This window comes from Apteryx rowi, unplaced genomic scaffold (genome assembly GCF_003343035.1).
Source record: "Apteryx rowi isolate R43461 unplaced genomic scaffold, aptRow1 scaffold_222, whole genome shotgun sequence".
Taxonomy (NCBI): Eukaryota; Metazoa; Chordata; class Aves; order Apterygiformes; family Apterygidae; genus Apteryx; species Apteryx rowi.
In genome coordinates this window covers 1,288,777-1,311,506 of record NW_020448553.1, presented here as the reverse complement: position 1 = coordinate 1,311,506, position 22,730 = coordinate 1,288,777, and the positions used below count along the sequence as shown (strand labels likewise).

Below are 22,730 nucleotides of genomic sequence, written 5' to 3'. Positions count from 1 at the left end.
TGAAATGCAGTTGTGCATTGTTTCTTGTTGTGCAAGTGTTTCTTGTTTCAAAACTGCTTGTCCATTGCTTTCCAAGTTATGCCACATATATAAAAGTTATCCTAAAAGCATGTTCTACCTGTAGAAAACTCTCATTTAGATATTCTACTTCGAGTTGCCAGTTGAAGTGCCAAAGACATCAGGCATTCACAGATAATTCATTTCAGAATATCATTTCAGAAGCAGTCCCACCAGATCCACAATTCAACTTGTCATCAGCCTGTCAAGAAGCACAAACCCTCTACCTTCTCACAAAGCTTGAATCAAGACATCCATTTTTCTCTTTTCGAAGTGCAAACTTTGCCAAAGCCTATGTCATACACGCAGGCTCTACAGCAACTTTAAAGATTTTCTTTTTGGTGATGTGTTATTTTTATAAATTGCAAATTACAACTGCTGTTCAGTCTGCCATGTCATGAAATACATTTCATTTTTCTCACTCTTGAAAAAATAAAGCTCTGTCATCAAATATTTAGTTAAAAGATTTATTTCCTATTTTTGATGACACTTCAATATGGAACTCTACTTTGGGGCTCAGAACTCCATTAGTGTGTTATATGARCATTATATCTAAATTCTGGTGGAATAGTATTTGAATGAGATATATGGAAGTGAGACAGGAAAACGTTGAATTTTTAGTAAACAGTTTAGAAAAAAATCTGACTCTATTTATTTATGTAAGGATAATTAATGTTAATAACACTTACCGCACTAATATTCTGCTGATTTTTCTTTACTCTTTCAATCTCTGGAGTCTCTTTTACAGCTGTGCCAGCTCCTAGTTCCTTCTTATAAAACACCTTCATTCCACACACACCCCCCCCCCCAAAAAAATAATTATGAGACTCTTAGCAATGCAAGTATAAGTTCTCATAAAAGGGCCGGGTGATTTTCCAAGTTCCAAATTGGTCTGACTATAAATCTTGCTAAGAAAGCAAATACTTTAATTTTTCATAAATCATATCAATCAGACCAATTATCAGTAACAGTAATAACACTGTTTGTTTTCAAATGTAACCCAGATAATGTATTACCATCCTTTAGACCAACCTCAAATATTTTTCAGTTTTTGTAATGCTAAATTTTAAGTTCAGAAATAATATTAAAATTTAGATCATAATCTATAAACATTTACAAGTGCAACTTCATGCTTGAGTAATCTCACTGATTTCAATGTAATTACTTAAATGTGTATGTACATGCAAGATTTGAATTTTTTTAATCTTCAGATCTTAAGATACTCTGAGAAGTGAATAATTATTATTATTTCTGATTTAACAAACTAGAAAATTGACATATTCATGACTAAGTAACCAGAAGAGCCAGAGCTACAATCCAAGTCATGCAATTTTTAACTTTCGGGTTCAAGTCAGAAAACTGAGGACTGCATCTAAAAACAAAGCCTACTTCTGAAAAGATACACATGCTGTTTACACAATTCTCCTATTTTCATTGTTTCAGTAAAGGATAAAAAACAAAGCCCATCAGTAGAATCAAAGTTACTGAAGAAGATAGTAACTATCTGCTCCACAAATTCCGAATGTGGCTATAATTTAAATAATCATGAAGTACCAGTTCAGACTGCACAACTCCCAAGGACGTTTTATCTGAATTTCAGTATTTGGTGTCAAAGATGTTGTCATTCCAGTAAGTATTTCCAGGCTGGCAGTTTAAAAACAAACCTGATCCTAGAGGTCATAAAATAAATCTCTACCACTTAATATTTCTGTCTTTTTAAAACCAAGATTTATTTAACTTTCATTTAACTTTTTATTTTTCTCAATAAAACTTAAACAAAAAAAAATCATTCTTGATGCATTTCTCCTAATTCCATAAAGTCCTTTGTAACCTATGGTGACCAAAACTGCCAAATATTCTAGAGGAGAGTAAATTACTCATGTATACAACTCTTTATTTAACATACAGAAAAACTTCCAACAATTTGGAATTTTACCATGTGAAAACAGAGGCAGTTTATGAGTTAGAACTTGAAAATTTCTCTGCACAAACATGTTAGTAGAAGGTAGAAAGATTTACATGCTGAACTGAACTAAAATATACTTTTCTCTTCCACCAAGGAGGGAGCAGTAAAAAATATTGGAGCAAGGAATTTTTCTATGAAAGAGAAGACTGTGCAGCAAAGATCCTATTGTAAATCATCTGCCAAATGAGCTAGCAAGCTAAAAGCAGCGCTGATTTTATCTGCGGAGCTAACCGCTTCTTCGTCCCCTAGAGCAGGAAAATACTTCAGACAAAAATCAAAAAAAAATCGGAAATCGATTAAGGTCATTGTCTTAATTCTTCTAAATTGGGACTGCTCCCTGTTCTACCTCAAATACTAAAAAGTAACTTATTTTTATGATCTAAATTGCACAGACTTGAGAGGACTACAATGAAGAGAAAGGAAAAAAAAAAAAAACTGTAACTGCTGGTGAGCCCACGCTATTACAGATTTTAGACCCACAGATCTGTTTGAGGGCTCCATCAAACACTAAGAGGGCCTGAAGCAGGGAGGAGAGGCCGGGGGCCGGGGCCGGGGCTGGCTCGGCGGGAGGAGAGGCCGGGGGCCGGGGGCCGGGGCCGGCTCGGCGGGAGGAGAGGCCGGGGGCCGGGGCCCGGGGCCGGCTCGGCGGGAGGAGAGGCCGGGGGCCGGGGCCGGCTTGGCTGTGGCTGGGACGGGGAGCTTCAGGGGGCACGGCAGGACACCAGTGCCCGGCCTGTCAACAGTTCATATTAGGAAAGATGTAGCTTTCAATTGCTCTTATCCGAAGGAAGATAAGGAGGAGACAATGTCAGGAAGACCTTACAGGAGTGATCACTGCCTAGGGCAGTCTCTGCAATGCCTTCTGCTCCCCTCTCCCTGCAGGCTCCCGTTTCCCTAGTGAAGCCGCAGTGTGGAAGCATCCAGTCAACACCTCCCAGGAAAACTCACTGACCTTGCACTCAAATGGAGGACGAGAACCTAAGAATATCTCTTAAGCTAAGGAATCACATCCCTGTCAGATAATACTAAAATATTTAAGTAATTTATATTCCTTTCTCTCAAATCATTGGCTTTATTGGAGTTACTGAACTTAGTCTGCCAGAAAAAGAGACACTAAGTGGATAGCCTTTGGTTCCAGAGGCTAAATTTCCTCTCCATCTTCTCTTCGCTGTTACGTTACAAGCACAGCCAGAATTACATATAGCAGAATTAATGGGCCCCAAAAGGGAACAGAACTGAATACAACAATCACATACTGGACAATCTTAGAAATCTAAGCTCACAATTTACATTTAGAGGTAAACTGAAACTCAGATCTAGCATAAAATTAAATATATATATATTCAGTATAACATAAAATCATTAAACATATATTTATGAAACCTGATCTGTTCTAATTTTATACTAGAATCTTGATGTGCTGTACATGTGATAGGAACTAGATGATAGATCTTATATGCAGAGTAACAAACCTTAGATTTTTTTTGTCCTTTTTAATGAAGTACTTCCTGGGGTTTGAAGGAAAAAGAAAAAACAATCTTCAATTAAAAATAACTGTGGCTTGGCAAGGTGGTGTAAGTGGTTTAGCAATGCAAAGTAACAGCGTCACACCTAGAAAAGCTGGGTATTTTTTTTTCCCTGAAAGACATGAGTGATACAGCCTTTACCAGGAAAATTATGCAAATGCTTCAAAGGACATTTACTCATAGATTCCCTATTTCATGCTGAGGCACAGGAGAGACTATTTAAATTGAAAATATCTGAAAAGTTGCAAGTAAAGGGAGAAGTGCTATTACTCACTGAACTGATGTTTTTCTGAGTACTTTTAATCCTCTCCATCTCTGGAGTGTCTGGGACAGCAGAATAGTTACAGAGCATCTTCTCTGCTTCATCTTTGTACATTTTCTGAAAATTAATTTAAAATATGCATGTCCTATTTTCTTCGGGCTCAGAATATCCACACTGCAATAAAAGGTGCTTATTGCTGATGAGCCTCAACAGCCCTGTATGGTGTTTATTTCACCCTCTCTCCTCCATGACATCATTGTCCTTGACTGTTGGACACAGGACAGTGAAAAGAATATATATACCTATATATATATGTATCTCCTTCCCATTAGGTAATATAAAAACACCTGTAAACAGGTGTAAACAATTCAAGTATGCATGGCATGACAGGCCTAAATATAGATAAGAATCAGGCTGTAAGCTTTTTCCTACATGTAAATTCATTTAATGCATCTATGAAAGCCTCTACAGAGCTAAAGAAGCATTTTGAGCAATGTCAAGGACTCATTGTTACGCAAAATTAAAACATTCAATCTTTGTTCTGTGCCTACCTGGCTTGCTATTTCTGAAGCCCTTTTGACCCGTTGTATCTCAGGAGTATAAGGGCCAACTTGCATCCCTTTTCCTATAATTTCAGTCTCCAGATCCTTTTTATATTCTTTCTGCAAAAACAACAAGAAGCAAAATTCCTAAGTATGCAGCATAACTAATTCTACAGTAATTTGTACATGCTGTCTTCAAAGCTATTCTGATAACACTAATCAGATTCCAAAAGAATTGCTGCAATGTCTGTAATCTATTTTTTTGTTGCGCATTGCTTATTCTTGTTAGCCCAAACATGTTCAGGAAGATTTTATGTTTCTAAAATCTCATTGTGTTTTACTTCAAAAGTAATCTTATAGATCAATTCTGTACCTACCTGGCTTACAATTTCAGAAGCTTTTTTGGCTCGTCGTATATCAGGGGTGTCCATGCCCACTCCCATTCCCTTCCCTTTAATTTCATTCTCCAAGTCTTTCTTGTATTCTTTCTGTAAAGAATAACATTGGAAATATAAAGATTTGGCTATCGAACATCTGAGTATGGATCCTACATTAATCTCTGCAGTTCCACTGAACAGTACCACAAAACAGCAAATAACTTTTGTATCAACATCATCATCTTTATGGGATCTATCTTCAAGACACCTATGCTATATTTGCTGCCAGGTTAAAAAGTTCTTTTAACAGACAGCTTGCTTCAAAATTTATGCAGCCTTTCACATGGATCTGTCTTTCCAACTTTGGAAGCCACAATCACTGACATACCTAGATGAGATTTTCTCACTCAGCTGTGCTTTGTGAGACTGAGGTCATAAGGCCTTTAGCATCTCTCCAACTCTGTGCATCACTTGGCCCTACCCAAACAAGCAGCAGCTATTTAGACCTAAAAGCAATAGGGCCTGCAGCTACAGAAGACAGTGGAGGCCAGGTGTGGTTAGTAAGGAAAATGTGCAACTTGCAAAAGATGATGGAAGGGAGTTCTRGGAAGCTGTTATGTTTTACTCATGTAAGGATTATGCAACATTAGACTCTAAACAGCTCACAGACTAGGTATTTGGTGAAACTTGTGTTACTGCTACAGTCTTAAATTTGCCACCATGTAGAATTCTTAATGAAAATAATTTATTGTATTCTGTAAAAYGGAAACCTTGCACCAGGTGCAGTACTTACAGTGCTTGCAATTTCAGAAGCCTTCTTCACTCGTTTTATCTCAGGAGTATCTGGACCAACTTGCATGCCCTTCCCTTTAATTTCAGTCTCCAGATCTTTCTTGTATTGTTTCTGTGAAGATAAAACTTCAAATTATAGATTCACAATAACCAGAGAGTTACAGGTAGATTTTTGCACAAGAGATCCAATTTCAGAGTCATAATCTTGAGTCTACCAAAAATCTCAAGTTGAGAGTCACTGGCAAGAATCTTGGCAATTTTTTGCCACAAAAACCCATAACAAACCATAGGAGCAAAACTTCAGGAGATATTCATTGAATGTGAAAAACTCTACCAATGAATGTTAAATTTGGCAGAGGGGCTGGAGGAATCAGTCTGTACAGCTCGCTATAATTATCCTCTAAAGTAAAGGGACAGTTCAGCTCTGCAGAACATAGTGTAATAAGCTGGTACTTGGTATCTGCCTAATTCAAACACATTTTACTTTTAAGAAAATATTTTATTTATGAAAAGACTACATATTAGAAATGTAACACCGTATAGAATTGTTTCCAGTGAACTTGCAGAGCAGGAAGTTGTAATTTATTCATTTAATAGGTCTTTCCTGAACCACAGCCATTAGACAAGTGGCAGCACTCATCCATGATTKCTGCTTTTTCCTCACAATATAAATTATAAATAACCAATAACGAGGAAACCAAATGAATATTTCATCTTCAGCTTACCCAAGCAAAGATATATTTCTTGTTCATCAGCAAATGTAATTAAAATGTAATACTGAAATGTTGTATACAATCATACTTTTTATATTTAAAAAATAAAAAGATTATGTTCTCAGGCACTGCTACTTCTGCTACTACAGTACTAATCGTTCTCTGCCTGCTGAAAACAGGTGATTTTTGCAAAATAAATACATATAATTAAAATATTTTCTTCTTATTTTTCCTATTTGTTAACTATCTTTTTAAGTTGTACATCAGTAAAAAAAAGAAGGAAAATATCTTTCTATTGTTTACAATAGCCTAACCACTTGTAGCATAAAGCAACAAGAACCATCGCAAAAGACTGAAAGTCTTCCATCTCTGTTTCACTGTGATGAGGATATAAGCATGACAAAACTATTCTTTACTTCCCAAACCACATTTTTTGCAGAAAATATAAATTAACCTGTGAGAAGAGGTCATCTCACATATCCTTTGTGCTGAAGGTGGAATRGCAGATGCTTCCTCCTAGCTTCCTACTGTATAAAACACCAAGGAAAAGATAGCCCTGGGAGTTATAGTTATGTATTTGTGCACTTGTTTATGGTGGGTAAGGTTAGCCCTATGCACGGCTGCCCCTCCGGTTATTATGGCTATATAAATATGTATTGCTCTGAAAGAATGGCTTCCAAAATGTGTGGAAGTACAGTGCGCACTCCCCCTCCCCTGTCCCTTCCCACCCCCTCCAGCCCCGTTGCTGCTTCACAAGCAGCCTGTGTGGGGCTCAGCTGAACATGCAGTCTTGCCAAGGACACATCAGGCCATGAGTTCCTCCAAGTGGTCTTCAAGAGATGCAGCAATAGATCAAGGAGTCTTCCATTTCCACTCCCAGCTCTTCAACAGGAGTAGGTCCGCACTACCTCCATAACACCTTAGACTGTTAATACCAAAGTTGACTCCTAAAAATATATACACACTCTGCAAGAAGCATCCACCTATCTATTTGCAAAGGATTAACCACAAGCTCAAGAAAAGCTATTTCTTCATGTCAACTCTACTTTTGGAAGAAAGATTTCACAAACAAATTAGATTGTTTGGATAAAAGTTCTTTGTAAGATGCCTGACAGTCATCACCAATATTTATTTTCAAAAAATAGGCATATAATTCCAAAAAGCTGAAAAACATTTAATTGACTTCTCTTTAAAAGTCCATTAACAGTCAACTCTTTTTTTCCATTACACTATTAATTATACTAGCTGAACAAATGAATAAGYTCCCAAATGAACCTAATTTTAAATGCTTTATCTGCTAACCCCACTAACAATTTCAGTTGACCTTTTACTTTTCTGAAAGATTTTTTCTGTACTCTTAATGCAAAATAGAAATAGCATTAGTTTCAACACATGCATATAACATTGTAGATTATGTATAAAAATGGAATATTTTCAATAGAGTATACCATAAAGAGTGAACTTTCTGTGACATCAATAACCTTGACTAGCACAACATACCTCATTCAGTATCTGAGCTGCGTTTTTCACTCTAATCAAATCTGGCGTGTCTTCAAACACTGTCATTCCTTTTCCTTTTATCCCTTCTTCCAAATCTTTTCTATACTCTTTCTAAGGAGTTAAAAAAAGAAAGATTTCTCCACTTAATATTTCGTGCAAGATCTTGAAAAGAAATGCCACTTATTAAACACTTGAAGGGGCTCTCTGAAATTTCTATGAAATATGAATTATCTGAAATACAGGTTTCAGAGTTAAAATAGAATTGGAAATTATCAAATCAAAAGGTACGATGCTCCAAAAGTGAAAATGTTTTAATGTAGCCATGTATTTCCTGTTGTGCTCTTGAAAAATATTCCGTTTCTGTATAGTGCTACCACATTGTTTAGGGGCATCAGCTGCGTATCTGCATAWATTTTATTTGCAGTAGCATTTGCTTTTACAAGACCAATGTCTGCTGTGCTGCAGTTTTTACCTCTGTTCCACTAATGGCTTCACAATCAGGATGTATGTTCTAAACTCTGTATTAGGACCTGTTAAAATGACTGGTTCCTAAATTATGATTTAGAAGCAATATTCCTACTATCTCCCTTATGTTCTCCTCAGACAGTGCACTGAGATAAGATCCATCATTTAGCAAATGCAACCTGCAGAATACACAAGTGTTCAGTATAAAATCAAAAGCACAATAGAATGTGCCTGTAGACGTTTGGTTCTTCTTTCTCCTCTCCATTCCTAGAGAGGTGATCTAACCCTACTGAAGTGAAAGATCTTTAAGGTTTGTAAGGATTTTTAATTACTCTTCCTACCTCCAGGTTTGAGTTAGTCTTTTTTTTTTTTTTTTTTAAAGCAAAGAAACTTGGAGATTTACAGAAATTTGAAAAAAAATCAGAAGGATTTATATAGACATGAATTAAAGCTATTAATCGTGTATTAAATTTCACAAGAAACAGGGAGAACCTTTGCCTCCTTATAAGTTTTCTACTTAAACAAAAGAAAACCAGGTATATCTGAAGAAGCTTCCCTCTTTACCATCATAAGCATTTTCTACAATAAGCAGGAAACTTCTTCTATTAATTTAGAGAAAAATTAGTCAGTTCTCACTTCTGCAGGAGTTGTAATTGTGATTACAGAGAAAATGGCTCTAACTGTTACAAAATGTGAAATATTAGTAGAATTCTCTACAGTGGGAAGGCAGCAGAAGAAGCTGGAACACACTGACACTTTAAAAAAAGTAATTGCAAAAATCATTCCTTTTTTAATAACTCCAGGTTTTCCTTCTTGCCTAACGGGGTATCTATTTAAAGCTTATGACAAACCTTCATTCAAAAAATACTGAGCTACATCCTTGACTGTGAAGAAATAAATTCTTTTCCTGCATCTTGAAAAATAATAATTAATTTGACTTATGTAATCTTTCATTTTGGAATCTGTTCCTTGAATAGGGATATGAAATCATCTGAAATTCATTATCATTTCCATTTTCTCATATTCTTCCTCTTTGACTTCCAGATATGGGCTACTCCCTAAGTAATGAGACATAAAACTTAAGGAGGTAAAAATTAAGAAACAGCTTCATCCATGTAGCACTACACAGTGAAGTTACCTCAAAGTTTTCAAAGATATAAATTTACAGCACACCTGCAACTACGCACTAACCACTTCCATGGACATTCAGCATGCAGCAAGGTTAACTCAATGAAATGCAAACATTTGCATTTTTCCCCAGCCAATAGTCATAAATGAGACATATGGGAGAGTTTTGTACGCACAGAATGGTACTGCACAGACTAGACCTAGCTTGAGACTTGTCTATCTGACAGCCAAGATTCTCAGAATAATTTATTTATTAGAATATGAATAATAAAGAAATATTTGAAAAGAAAGTCTTTTTTTTCCTTATGAAATCTAGCATAAACTTGGATAAGTTATTTAAAGAACAAGCAAAGGAACTTCCAAAGTAGGTCAGGGGTTTTTAATTCTATCATCCTCAATTCCGTCTATTTGGGCTGGAGTAAAAACATCAATTCTTAATACCATAAATATAAGCAAGGTACTGTTGGATCCCAAATTCAAAGGTAGAATATCTGGCAGCTCTGACATTTTAAYTTTCAACTATGAATTTTCTAATATATTTGCTCCTAAATTTGGTCAAATAATAAGCTTTATGTATAGAAGCAACCAATACTCCAAAACCAACATGAAAACAGCTGTGAATAATAATATAAAAAGTAAAAGACTAAAGACAAAAAGATTCTGAGTGATGGACAAAATGTTCTAGCATTCACATATATCATAAACCGTTATTTCAATGTACGAAGAAGCTTCCTGTCATTTTCAGTAATGTTTTAATTTATAATACATTCAACCTAAGAGCATTGGACAAATAATAAAGAAACAGTTGGCATACAGAAAATCGGCAACTTCTAACAAAATGTGCTTAAAGCAAACCGTGTAATTTACTGGTCAGAGCTATATAATGGAATTCTGGTTTTCCTTATTTTCATTCATAACATGTGTGATAGATAATTATTTCAATTAAAATAGTTAATAAAAAGGGACCTACACAAAGCTCGCGGCATCCATATAACTACAACAGATCATCAAAAACATGAAATAATTACTCAAAAGAAAAAACTGCCATCTGGATACAAACAAAAATCCTCCTTTCTACCCCCTCATTTATCTGGAAAGCACACTCCTGGCCCTCTCCAAAACCCTATCAAACAGATGTCTTTTGCAGCATGCCTGGAAGGTCACCAAATTTGGGCTATTCAAGCCCAGGGGAGGAACAAATTCCAAAATTGAGGCCCTCACAGAGAATGTCAGGCCAACAATCCATTTCTTTACAGAATCAYCTGATTTGTTCAGTAAACTCTATTTTTCTGGTTCAGATGTGCTGAACTTATCATTTCCTTATGTTTATAAATCTTCAGAAATATTGATTCTTGCTACAGGACTATTCAGAATATAAAGTGACACATTGCAATTTTTATTCCTGAAGTCACTTTTTATTTAGCTACAATGTTAACTGTAAATTGTTCAGCACTCAATAGTGAGGCTGCTTATTACTCATTCACATTTTAACAAAAGCAAAAATAAATAAAAATCCTCTACCTCTTTCAGAAGGTTAGTGACTTGTTTTATATGCAAGAACTCTGGGGTCTTGTCTAAATCCATTGAGGGCCTTCCCTTGAGGCTTTCTTCAAAATCTTTGCGATACATTTTCTATTGAAGCAAAACAACAATTAGTGGCATATGCATGTGCATTTCCAAACATATTTCAGAAAAAACACTGTAAACAGACACAGAAATGAGCCATGCCATAGATCAGTTATCACGTTAGTTTAGTGCTACTCATTAGCTACTCATTTTATTACCTAGATTATGAGACACAGTTCAGATAAACACTATATATACATATATATAAATATATATGCTGTTTCTAAAGAGAATGTTTAAGAAGCAGATTTGCTCAGCACAGAAAAGAGAAGACAAATGGCACACATGATAATGGTTTTTAAACATATAAAAGTTTGCTACCAAGAGGATGTAATCATCTGTTTTCCATGATGGATAGGAAAAGTAATGGACTCAAACGACAGCAAGGCAGATGTAGGGAAAAACTCTCTCATAGAACAACTAGTGAAGCACTGGACTAGACTCCCTGGGAGCTCATGAAACCTCCACCCCAGAAGTTTTTAAGTTAAAAAAATATGGCCAGGGAGCCATCAGGTTTAGGATAGCTGATGCTGTCCCGGGGCCAGGGAACAGTCCTTCCCCACTGCTGAGTTCACCCAGCTGACGAGACAAGAGCGTATTTCAGTTAAGGCATGGGGCTGGACTGGGCTCCGTGGTTCCACTCCTTCCCACCCAAAAACCCTCCCTTACTGAAGAAGGAATTAAAGGCAAAAGGATCTGGTCCTTCTCCCTTACTTACTGCTCCCCTCCTGCAAAGCTTCCCACTGTGCTCTCCCCAGCAGTAAGCAGACAGGGAAGAGGAGCTCAGAGAAACAGAAAGAGCAACCTGGGGACCACTAATGTGATTTCCCCCACATCATACCATTAACCTGCAGAGAGCAAGCCTGCATTACCTTACCCATGATCTCCCCTAGCTTTTCAGTCCAATATCATCTCTGCCTCTCCAAGGGAGGAGGGGGAAGGAGTCCCTGGAAAAAAGTTAGTAACCTCTGATCGAGCTGACCGTTTGAGCTTCTTCCCAATTCTCATTTAAGTGATGCTATATACTGTCAATCTCTGACAAGTGTTAGCACCAATAGCCGTTAGAGAAAAAATTCATTTGATGGAAGAACTGAGCTATAGAATAGAAAAGAGAACTACTCAGTGCTAATTCTTTCCCATCCTCAATTTATAAAACCTTTAAAATCTGCCTCAACCATTTTCTTAAGACTGTTAACCTCTCTAGCGAGCTAAATTTTGCTAGTTCAAGCACACATTTTACTAACCTCACTTTGCATCTTTTGAACCTCCTTTGAAACTTGATACATTGGTGTATCCACAAACTCCAGCACTGATCTGCCTTTAGATTTTTCATAATTCTCTTTGTACTTGACCTASGAAAATGAAAATAAATACTGTTAACAGCTGAGAGTATGTGAGATCTGATTGCTTGCTATGGCTTTAGAAAAATTCCGTCTTAGCCAAACTCCTTAGAGGTTTTGACTTAGAAAATTCCTCCCAAATTTAACCTGTGGGAGGAACAGGGCAGCTAGACCAGGAAAATTCTTCCAGAGTCTTTTATTCCTTTGCTTCAATGTGGAAGGCCTAAAATGATGAACTTTGAAGACAGCAGAGTGAGGAACATCAATTACAATCCTTAAACTAATTGCATGATTTTTGCTGAATCACCTATGTCTGAGCAGTTACCAGCTTTTCAGTAAAACCACCCAGACACACTTCCATTAAGCAACACATTAACTGTACCAACAACAATAACAACAATCTGTTTTACAGCCAGGCCCCACTGGTCTGTTTTTCAGGCTCCATAGCACCATTCTGAAACACACTCTTGTTTGCACCTGTGGAAGGAGAAAGGAAAGGAAAACTACTGACTCAGTTGGATCTGGACCTACTTTTGGCTCACAGCTACCCATGAATATGACCCTAAAGCTAGCAGCAAAATCACACTGAAGGACAGAGATTTAAGACACTAACATACATCTTTATGCTAACCCACAAAGCAAATACACTTTGTTTGGAAGCCTGGAGAAACCTTTGAACTCATTCATTCATGCCTTTTCGATTAAGATACTACGTGACCATGGGCAAACATATCATTTATCCTCATCAATCGGAGAGTAATATGGTAGAATATTCTACACAAACTATAAAAGAAAACAAATAGCTACAAATCAAAACATGACATTCAGAGTGATGTCATTTTAATTTATTTGTCTCTTCAAAAACACTGATGTCTGAATATGAGAAACGTGTTAAGAATCTCTTATTTTCAGGCTTCTGCACTAGGTTCTGATCCTGCCAAAACACTCTTCTCTCTCCTCATGGGGTGCTTCTGATTGAATATGCATTGTACATCATGGTAATTTATCATGCAATTTTGTGCCTGATTTAATCACTGCAAGAATGTTGCATTTTTCTCTTTGCAAGACTTATTTATGATTGTGTATACCTGACTTTGAAGCACCGCATTTTCTTTGTGATGAATTTGTTCAGCTGTATCCAGGGTGAAATGATAGAAGCCCTTGCTTTGCTTAAATGATTTCTTATATTCATACTGAAACAAAAAATATCCAAGAATGTTTTCACAAACAAAATCCAGAAGATTTGCAATTTAAATACCATTTAAAATAACTATGGGAGAAACACCATAAAATAAAGTATGTCTTAGTTCCACACTTCAGGAGTTCTAATGCTAAATTTGAATTTAAAATACCTCCATTTTCTGAAAAAAGTATAATGTGATGAAATGAAAAAGGATGTGATAAAAATAACATCATAAATTCCAAGAGAAAACGCTTGTCCTCCTTATGCAAAATTCAAATGTTTATTTTGCAAAAAAAATAACCATTATTATTTACATTTGAAGTACATAGGAACACATGTGATGGTCTCTGTTTGCCTCCTAGTGGAAGTAATTATAAATGTCACACAACAAAATAGCTTCTGTAGTGGAAATAAACAAAAATTACCTCCATCCACAGATACTGACTTCATATTTTTCCTCCATTCCTCAATTAGTGGAATTAAAAATTTTAAAAGTCCATAAAAGCTAATGAGGGAAATTGCACAGCTTTTTACTACACTAAACTGCAGCATCAGATCTGGTCTCTAAAGTCTTACTTATTCACACTGTTTCATAAAATCAAATACATCTAATTTCCATTTTTTAGCCTGAAATCCATTAGAATATCATGAGTGTCTACAACAGCAACAGATTTAAAAGATGCAAAGAGATGCATATCAAAGAGATGACAAGGAGGGGGGTCAAATCTGAGAAAATTTTGAAAAATGGGATTTCTATAGTAGACAAACAGCTATCAGAGACCTCAGGGATCTGCAAAGCATTCTTCTTCCTGGTCACAGCAAGAAAAAACCTCCACCAGTATCTGGACAATGCAAAATTCAGAGATTTAATACTTAGGGCGTCCTCAGAAGAGGACATAGACAGTACAAATCAACCCTTCTTGGGCAACAGAAAGAAAGAAATTATGCCCAGCAAAGACAACCCTTTACTTCCAGAAATGGGCAGTCTTAAGGGAGTATCCCTGTTTCTGTCCCACCAGGGATAAGATGACAAATTGATGAAGTCCACTCTGAGGGCATTCATGTAACCAGCAAAACAAATGCCAATCTTATGTTATTGAAGGAAACTAGAATTAGGCCAGACAAAATACAAATGGAGAATGTAGGAAGTGAAAGCTATAAACTCAGTTGTCCTTTGTACAAAAAGGGATAGTCAGTGTTAGCCTCACACGTGGGAGTGAGGCAGATAAACAACAGGCTTCAATTCACCAAAGAGCAACACAAAAATCCAGACTGGAAGGGGATTATTTTGCTTATTTCAGACACAGGCTTCCATAAGTGGCACTGACTCAGAATAAGCTACAGACCACTCACGAGGGCTCGCACCCTCTGCGTGTGAAGCTCTCGCCTCCTGCTGACAGTGACAAGCCTTCCTTACCACTACCACTCACTCACGCATTCCCACAGCAGTACTTCAGCCTTTCTTTGGTTGCTGGAGTCAAAACCYAAATGCAGCTGGTAAATGCAGCTGACCAGCCTACTAACACTGCTCATGCAGCATAGGTGCTCCCTGAGTAGGAGAGAAGCTTCAGTACTGCACAGAAGCCAGGGGGTTCCCACATCTTCCTCCCCATTTCAACCCTCACATCGCAATCCTACTACCTCTTACCCCTGGGCCCCTCAAGGCACATCTCCTGTTATGTGACAGGAAGGAGTTTGGGCCTATCACCCGATCCAGTGTAGAAAGCGTGAGACATTTAGGGGAACAAAAAGGCTTAGACATAGAAGGTTGGAGAAAAACACTTGAAAGGCTGTTTATGCAAGAGCTCCAAATATAAAACAGGCATAATGGTCACTTCCATAAAGTACTTTGAGTCCTGCGGATGAAAGGCAATATATAAGACCTTAGGCAAGACAAGATTTGCAGAGGAAGAAGTATCTTGGATCAACTAAATAAAAAACAGGCAAGTTTTCAGGCATATAAGAAAAAATATTCATGTACCAGAAGTCTGTGTGATTCTTCCCCATTATATTAGTTGTTCCAATAAAAGATTCTCTCTCTCTAAAAGCCCTTTCTTCACTGAGACCAGGAAGAAAGTACCAAAAATTGATGTCTTCTACAGTAACTATCTATACTGTGTTTCTTACTACAGGTATTTTTCAGACTAGCCAAAGATAATCATTATAAGGACAACTTACATCACTATGCATTTTGCTGATATTTAATGCATGGTTTAAGTAAAGCAGGTTTGGTAGATCAGAGGCTGGATCATGCAGGCTTTCCAAATCTTTCTTGTAATTCACCTGGAATGATAACTAAGGTTACATAAAATAAAGATTAACAAAATAACTCACAGTTTCTTATTACAGTGCATGCTTCCAGAAACATAAAACATGAAGTGCCTGCCTGAATAATCTATATCAGCCACTAGATGGTGCTCGTTTACCATTATTTGGAAAAAAAAAAATCAGTACAGGATTCTTAAGCAATTATTTGGTAACTACTCAAACTCTTCCTCAAAAAGGATACTTACAACAACAACAACAAMATCATACTTTGTATGACTTTTCAGATTAGAAGGGAACTAGGCACATAATATTATTTCTATTCTTTTTTGTTTCCAAACATTTTTTTAGAAAACACCTAATCAAAGGTATCTTCCTCAATTTATTGAGTTTAATTATTTTAACATTGTTTATTCTTCTTCTTTTCCTCCTGATTCAGGTATTACACTAACTGCTCCAAAAAGAAGTTCTCTATAAAACAGCTAAAGGGTAGTCCTCCAGGATATTTTATTTAATACAGATTGCTTTCAGCAAAGAGAAGTCACCTAAGGCAAAAGATAATAATGAGGTAGCAGAAGACAACTTCCTATTAGCCTCCAGTAGGATCTTCCATACTTTTGATAGCTGCAGGCCCATCTTTACCAGAAGAACACTATCCAGCTCCCCTGCCACGTGTGAAATGCTTACCTATTCTGGATGACAAATCTTTCACACCAGTACAWTTAGTCACCTTCAGACTTGTATCATGCTCTTCACCAGTTCAGGCAGACTTCAAATCAATGTACTCGATTTACATATTTTTACTAAAATAATACCTATTTTCACCATTTTTTTCAGACCAAAGAAGTTCTTTTTTTTTTTTTAACTAAATGTTCAGATTTGAGAACCAATTCATGTTCTGTTGGACCCTTCCCAACGCTGACCCTTCCTGTTCCCTCTGGGTGGTGCCCCACACTTTGGAAACGGAGGCATACAGAATGAAGGGTTATCTCTAGGCTATCTGCGATCACTGTCTCAAAGAAGAGCTCACATTTTTAGCGTTAGACACACCATTACATATATCATCCTAACAGCTATATCACACAATACAGAAGTTTTCTCCAATCTGACTCCAGTAGTAGGAATCAGGTAACTGCAGTACTTTGTAATACCATACTGAAGATCAACAGGCAGAATGAAGTCTAGAAAATAGACATACAAATCTGAGCTACTCGCCCTAACTTCCTTCTACAATCAAAGGAGAGAAACAGGAACTTTGCTCACCTGAAGACAGGCATGAAGGATAGGTCAGATGAATTGCCCTCTAGACCTGTTTATCTCTTTCCCCGAATACAAAGGGAGTGAGTACAAGGTGACTAGCTCAGAGTAAGCTGCCATACCTTTTGACGTAAAATTAAGAGAGATTAATCTCATCTAAAAAGGTTATGAAAAACGCTGTAGGCCCTTGGAGAAGACCTTTATCAGAAGCAGTAAAAGAAGTGCATAACATACTGTACCTGCTATACAGACACAATATATTACGGAGACTGCTGCTCCAGTAATTCGTAAGACGTACAAAGTATTTCTGCTTGAGAACAAATGTTAGGTTTTTCAGGATGTAAATACATGTAAAACACAAAGCAAATTCACTTACATCACTTGCCAAGGTGGATGCAATCTGTGCTTGCTTGAAGGAAGCACTGTCAAGAGGATTGTACTGGTGGTTCTTCATTTCCTTATTGAACTGCTCTTTGTACTTCACCTTCCACCAGAACAAACATATTTGATATTAACACATAGTACTAGAAGGAGGCACAGAGAATTCAGACTGCAAAGGAGCTTATTGAAGGCAATTGCTTTATCCATAAATCCTTAAACACTGATGTTTAAAGAAGCTCAGTTTAGCCACACCTGTGACCATCTTGTGCTGGTTTCAAAGTAGTTTTCATATAACTGAATTCTACTGAAATAAAAAAATATTTTAAAGATTGTCATGTGCAATTATTGGTGCTGAAGGATTTACACAAGGAAAGAGTAACAAAACCATATGACTCACCTGAGTAATCATAATAAACCAGAACTTAATTGTTTGACTAGCAATAATAATCTCATCACTGAGAATCATTCACGATTAATGTCAAAATGTGTTTTTAACGAAAAAATGGTAAAACTTGTAAAATATATCATTTGTAAATTTTTCAGTCACTTCTGCAGTCAGAACTGAACTTCCCAGTCCACTGTTTTCCCACTGCTAGGTCATTATTTTACTTGCGGGGTGCAAGGCTGTCACCAGAGCCACAGCTCTATTTCTAATGGCGCCACAGATTTCCCATGAGAACCCCTAGGAATCTCTCTGTAGTACAGTTCCTTCTTGGGGACACTGCCCACCTCATTACAGCATTAGAAAGCATAATTAAATGTCTGCCTGCTATCACTCTCACTGTCTTTTCTTTTTGTTTAAAAAAAAGGCAGGGGGAAGATGTGCAAGGGTAGCTAAGCAATATTTAAATATTCATGTAACGGCGTTAGAAGCAGATAAACCACAAAAATTCCATAAAACATGCTCAAGAACTGAATTCAGAATCTGAAAAGATGAAACTGAGAAAATAGTAAATCTCCCTCCTACACCTCCCTTTACTGTGCATGATCATCAAACATCTGGAGACTTTGCACACATGCCTTGCTGCTTTCCAACAGTTGGGCATAATGGAGGAGAATAAAGTTCAGTCTGAATTATGCTGCTTTCATGAGTGTTAGTCAGACACCTGATATCTGAGCCTGTGCAACATCCATTTTAATTTGCTACGCTCTGCACTAAATAAATATGCAGCTTTTCTTCCTTATTCCTTTTTTCTCTATTCCCACATGAATGCCTGATAAAGTGGTTAGACCACCTCAAACAATCTCCTTCAAAAATTATTTTTTTCTCAGCTTTAGTTGTGGGAAGATTTTTCTTTTTACTTTTTAGTTGCTCCCTGCTACAAAAGATTCTCCACATGGTTTAGGTTACAAAACCTCATTATGTTTAGCCACAATGCCCAATATTTCATTAATCAGGATAACAAGAAACCAAACCCAAGCCACCCAAAGAGAAGCTAACCGTATATGTTCAAGAACAACATTATGATTCCAGCACTTACATTAATTTTCAAAGGAAGTAAATCCTAAAACATTGTAACTTTGAAAGAGAAACTTCTGCAAGAGCATGATGAACTTCATAATCTTTCAGACTGACTCTAAAAAAGAGTATCTATTGCCTTTTGGCAGATTCATCTGTTTCATACTGTTTGATATTTGCCTTGGCTTTGGATCAATTGCAAAAGTATATATCTGAATACAAAGACRCTGCTTTTGTCAGAGGCAAATCCACATTCTGTAGGAGCAGCAAAGGAATAAATTAGAGGGCTTTTCTCTTTTAAAAGGTGTGTCCAGAACTTGCCTTCTAATAAAAATCAGGCAGTGCTGGAATATCTGATTCAGAAAGCCTCCGAAAAGAGGGATGGTGAGCGAAATTGTCTTTTTACTCCTTGGGCATCAGAACGCATCACAAGGACATTGCACACCAGCTTAAATAGCCAATGACTTAAGGCTGTCTTCTGCCCGGTCAACAAATGGCCTCAAACTGTGTGTGTGGACTAAATGCACAATGTGGTCCTTGATATTCTTGTTAGGTGTGAAAACATCAGTGCCAAAGGGACCTCTCTTCACAATTGGCTTGTCATCTTCCAGCTGCAGCTATTTCATGTCTTTTTTTTTTCCAAAGATTTTTTTACCAATACATTTCAATTGAGAGACTTCAGTAATAAATCCTAGTTAGTGTCACTTCAGATCACATCACTGCTGTAGAAGGGAAGAGTGGGAGCCAGTGAATCTGGTCTTCAAGGGACTGCGTATCCTGATGCCGAAGTGCAGAAGTCCCAAATTTAAGGAGACTACCCACTGGTCCGACTGCAAAGGTTTCTGTTTCAGCGAGGGACATCTCGCTCCCTCCAGGCCCTGCCACCTTGTCTGCCTGCACTGCTTATTACCTGTGCTCTCCGCGCCGACACCACCGCACATGTCGCTCTGGGGCAAAATGGAGGCAGCACAATAATATCAGATGACCCTGGCAGTATCTCAACAGCACTCGCAGCAGTAATTTAACTCTGACTTGTCATAGGGGATTCATCTCATTGAAAGCTACACATACATTCACTTTCTCTTTTATCTRTATTTTCCTATTTCCCTCTCCCTTTTGAAAGAAAGTGTGGGGTGGCRGAGGCTTGGGAGAATGAGAGAAGAGCGAGCAAACAAATGAGTCACAGAGAAGGAACTCGCACAGTATTTTAGTTCTGTTTTAAATAGAAAAGTTATGAATGTTGCTTAAAGGACAAATATGCCTGAGAAAAGGGTTCTAACTAAAAATGAGCAAGAAAAATACTTCATCGATGATTTTTAAAACACCTGAAGGGGGAATCTTAGCAACGTTGTAACCCGGTGGAACAGCAAACAAAAATGTGGGAGTAGAAATGACAGTTGTTAGCGGAAGCTTATCTACAAATTTCATCATTAACCAAAAGCTTGACTCTAATGAGGGCTTAAAATGATGGTTACCTATTTACTTTCTTAATTAAGGTCTTACATCTGTTTATTTTTTTTTAGAGAGTTTGTAGTGTGTGGGGGGGGGTAATTTAAAAGAAATGTGTGGAAGCTGTACTCTTAACTGCTGCTGAAGAAGGAGCCGCCCTTGCAGGCTTTTAACACAATATCGCTGAAAAACCAAATTGGTATTAAATAAAGCCTGGATAAACAAACTTCTCATTGGCCTTGCACAAACCCTATAAAAGTGAGAATTGCAGCTGGACAGAACAGTGTCTTTTGAAGCTTTGCAGCAACATTCCTAAATCAAATCTGCAGTTCAAAGCTGTTCACACAGAGAGTGTTCAGTTTCAGAGGCGGATGACATCACCCACTGTTCACATTTACAAAGAAGCTACAAAAATTGAATCCTTCAACCACTGGCATCCCAGGATGAAGCAGACACTTGCAGCTAAATCATTTCCTCATGACCATATGAAAAAACATATTAAAAAATGAAAAACCTGTCAGAGAGCTTAGATATTGAAGGAAACGTAACATAAACAAAGAGCTAAATTAAAAGATTGGTTCCTAAAAGCACTAGCAGAGTTTAAAGCAAAGAAAGAGAAAATCCTAGGCTCTTTGTGTTGTTATTGATAATCTCACAGAAGGTATATTTTTAAAAAAGATTTTACCTTTAATAATTTATCCATGAAACAATAAGCACCACACTGATCTAGCATAAAACAGGAAATCCAAAATTATTTACCATAATACCAATTGTTAAACACTATGAGGAAAGTACTTAATAACAGCAGCTTTTGAGAAAGCTAATAAAATGAAACAGAAGACACAAACAAGACTTTTTTGATAGAAAATACAAAAGATATCCCATATTATGCAATTTATATTCAGCAAAATGACATGAAAGCTTCCTTTTTCACAAGGGCTAACACAGTTTCTGTTTTATTTGGTTTAAAATCAACAGAAGGGGGTTACCTTGTGCTATGGGTAAATACACTGGCCCTGGGAGCTATTATTTTTGCTACTACTGTTGTCAAAAGCTTTCTCAAAAAAAAAAAAAAAAAAAGGAGGGGGAGAGAGAGAGAGAGAGATTTGGTACACTGATTTGGTACAGTCTTGAGTGCCAGTCAAACATTAACACTATTTTCTTCACTTTGTTTGCCTTCCTGCTTGCTTTGATTGCTTTCTCCCTTCGTTACACCCACACTGCCTGACCTCCTCTTGCTCCTGTTCTCTCTACTCCCTAAATTACCTACCCATATGCACCACATTAAAACATGTYATCATTTTCTCTTCCCATTACATCCATCAGAGTTGTCAACTTTGCAAATTTACTGTGAGGGTCAAATAACTAATATTTCTCTGCATGTCACAGCTTATAGATTCATGCTGTTAAGGGAAATTATCAACTTTCAGCACAAAAAGTTTCTAATGTTCCCATTCGCTGAGAACAGATATATAAAGGCAAACCCTAAAAGCCAGGAAGTCTGCAGAAAATAATGAGATCTCTAACTTTACTATTTTTTAAATCTTGTAATTGTTGCAAGCCTGCTTCACAATCATCGCATGAAGAGGATGGACACTAGTGACCCACACTGAGGGCCCTTCCTCATCCACAGCACAGGTGCATTCCTCACCCTGCCCCACCACCCACCTCTGTGGACACAGGGTCATCTTCATTTTTCTTTGCTTGTACAGCATGCTTTTGATTTATGATCAGTGTGCCTAAGTGTTATAATGATTCAAATAAATAATATATAAAAACATCAGACAGCTCATGGCCACCAGCTTTCCTTCAGAGGAGGTGGGGAATGGCTGAACGCTCCTCCCTGCACCTGCAAACAGCCTGGTACTTAAAATCTCCATGCAGCTGCACGCAGACACATGGCAGCGGAGTGTCAGGCTGAAGCACTGCCTCCCTTTTTAAAAGTACATGGCCCATCACAGACACTGTCACCAGCCTCATCAATGCAGACAGACTGCTGGGAGGACAGGAGGAGCAAGGATCACAAAACTCAGATCCAGGCCCAGTGGCTGCAGAGGTTGAACGAAGCAGGATTAATGGGAATCCGATTTACAAATAAACTATACATAAGCTACATTTTGTCAACTGCTCTTCTCTTCCTGCCACAGCTTCTGCACTATTTGGACTCCAATTAAGTGCTAATGAAGTTTAAATTGCACACCACATGTTCTCTTCTGCAGAACGAACTCAACTGGAACTGCTGCCACCCCAGTTCCTGGCAGTGAAGTGACTCTATTATAAAGCTACCAGTTTTGCAGATGCAGCATGCATTGTCCAAGAGGAAAAACACATCTTAAAAAAAAAAGAGATAAAAAGTGCTCTGCTGAAGCCTATGGTGCAGCTGGCACAGCACCAGACTGCAGGACCCCATGATCCTGCTGGTATTTTTTGATCGTTGCGATT

At 37.5% G+C, this 22,730-nt stretch overlaps 1 protein-coding gene across 1 annotated transcript in view; it reads right to left on the bottom strand.

The window, feature by feature from the left end:
• Positions 1-22,730, bottom strand: part of NEBL (nebulette) — a 91,287-nt gene that overhangs the window by 42,880 nt on the left and 25,677 nt on the right. The window contains exons 8-18 of the mRNA XM_026064960.1: positions 17,376-17,483; positions 15,656-15,760; positions 13,383-13,487; positions 12,199-12,306; positions 10,850-10,960; positions 7,736-7,846; positions 5,524-5,634; positions 4,731-4,841; positions 4,363-4,473; positions 3,824-3,928; positions 747-839 (exon numbers count right to left, since the gene is read on the bottom strand). Coding sequence (XP_025920745.1) covers positions 747-839; positions 3,824-3,928; positions 4,363-4,473; positions 4,731-4,841; positions 5,524-5,634; positions 7,736-7,846; positions 10,850-10,960; positions 12,199-12,306; positions 13,383-13,487; positions 15,656-15,760; positions 17,376-17,483 — 1,179 coding nt within the window. The remainder of the gene's footprint in view (positions 1-746; positions 840-3,823; positions 3,929-4,362; positions 4,474-4,730; positions 4,842-5,523; positions 5,635-7,735; positions 7,847-10,849; positions 10,961-12,198; positions 12,307-13,382; positions 13,488-15,655; positions 15,761-17,375; positions 17,484-22,730) is intronic.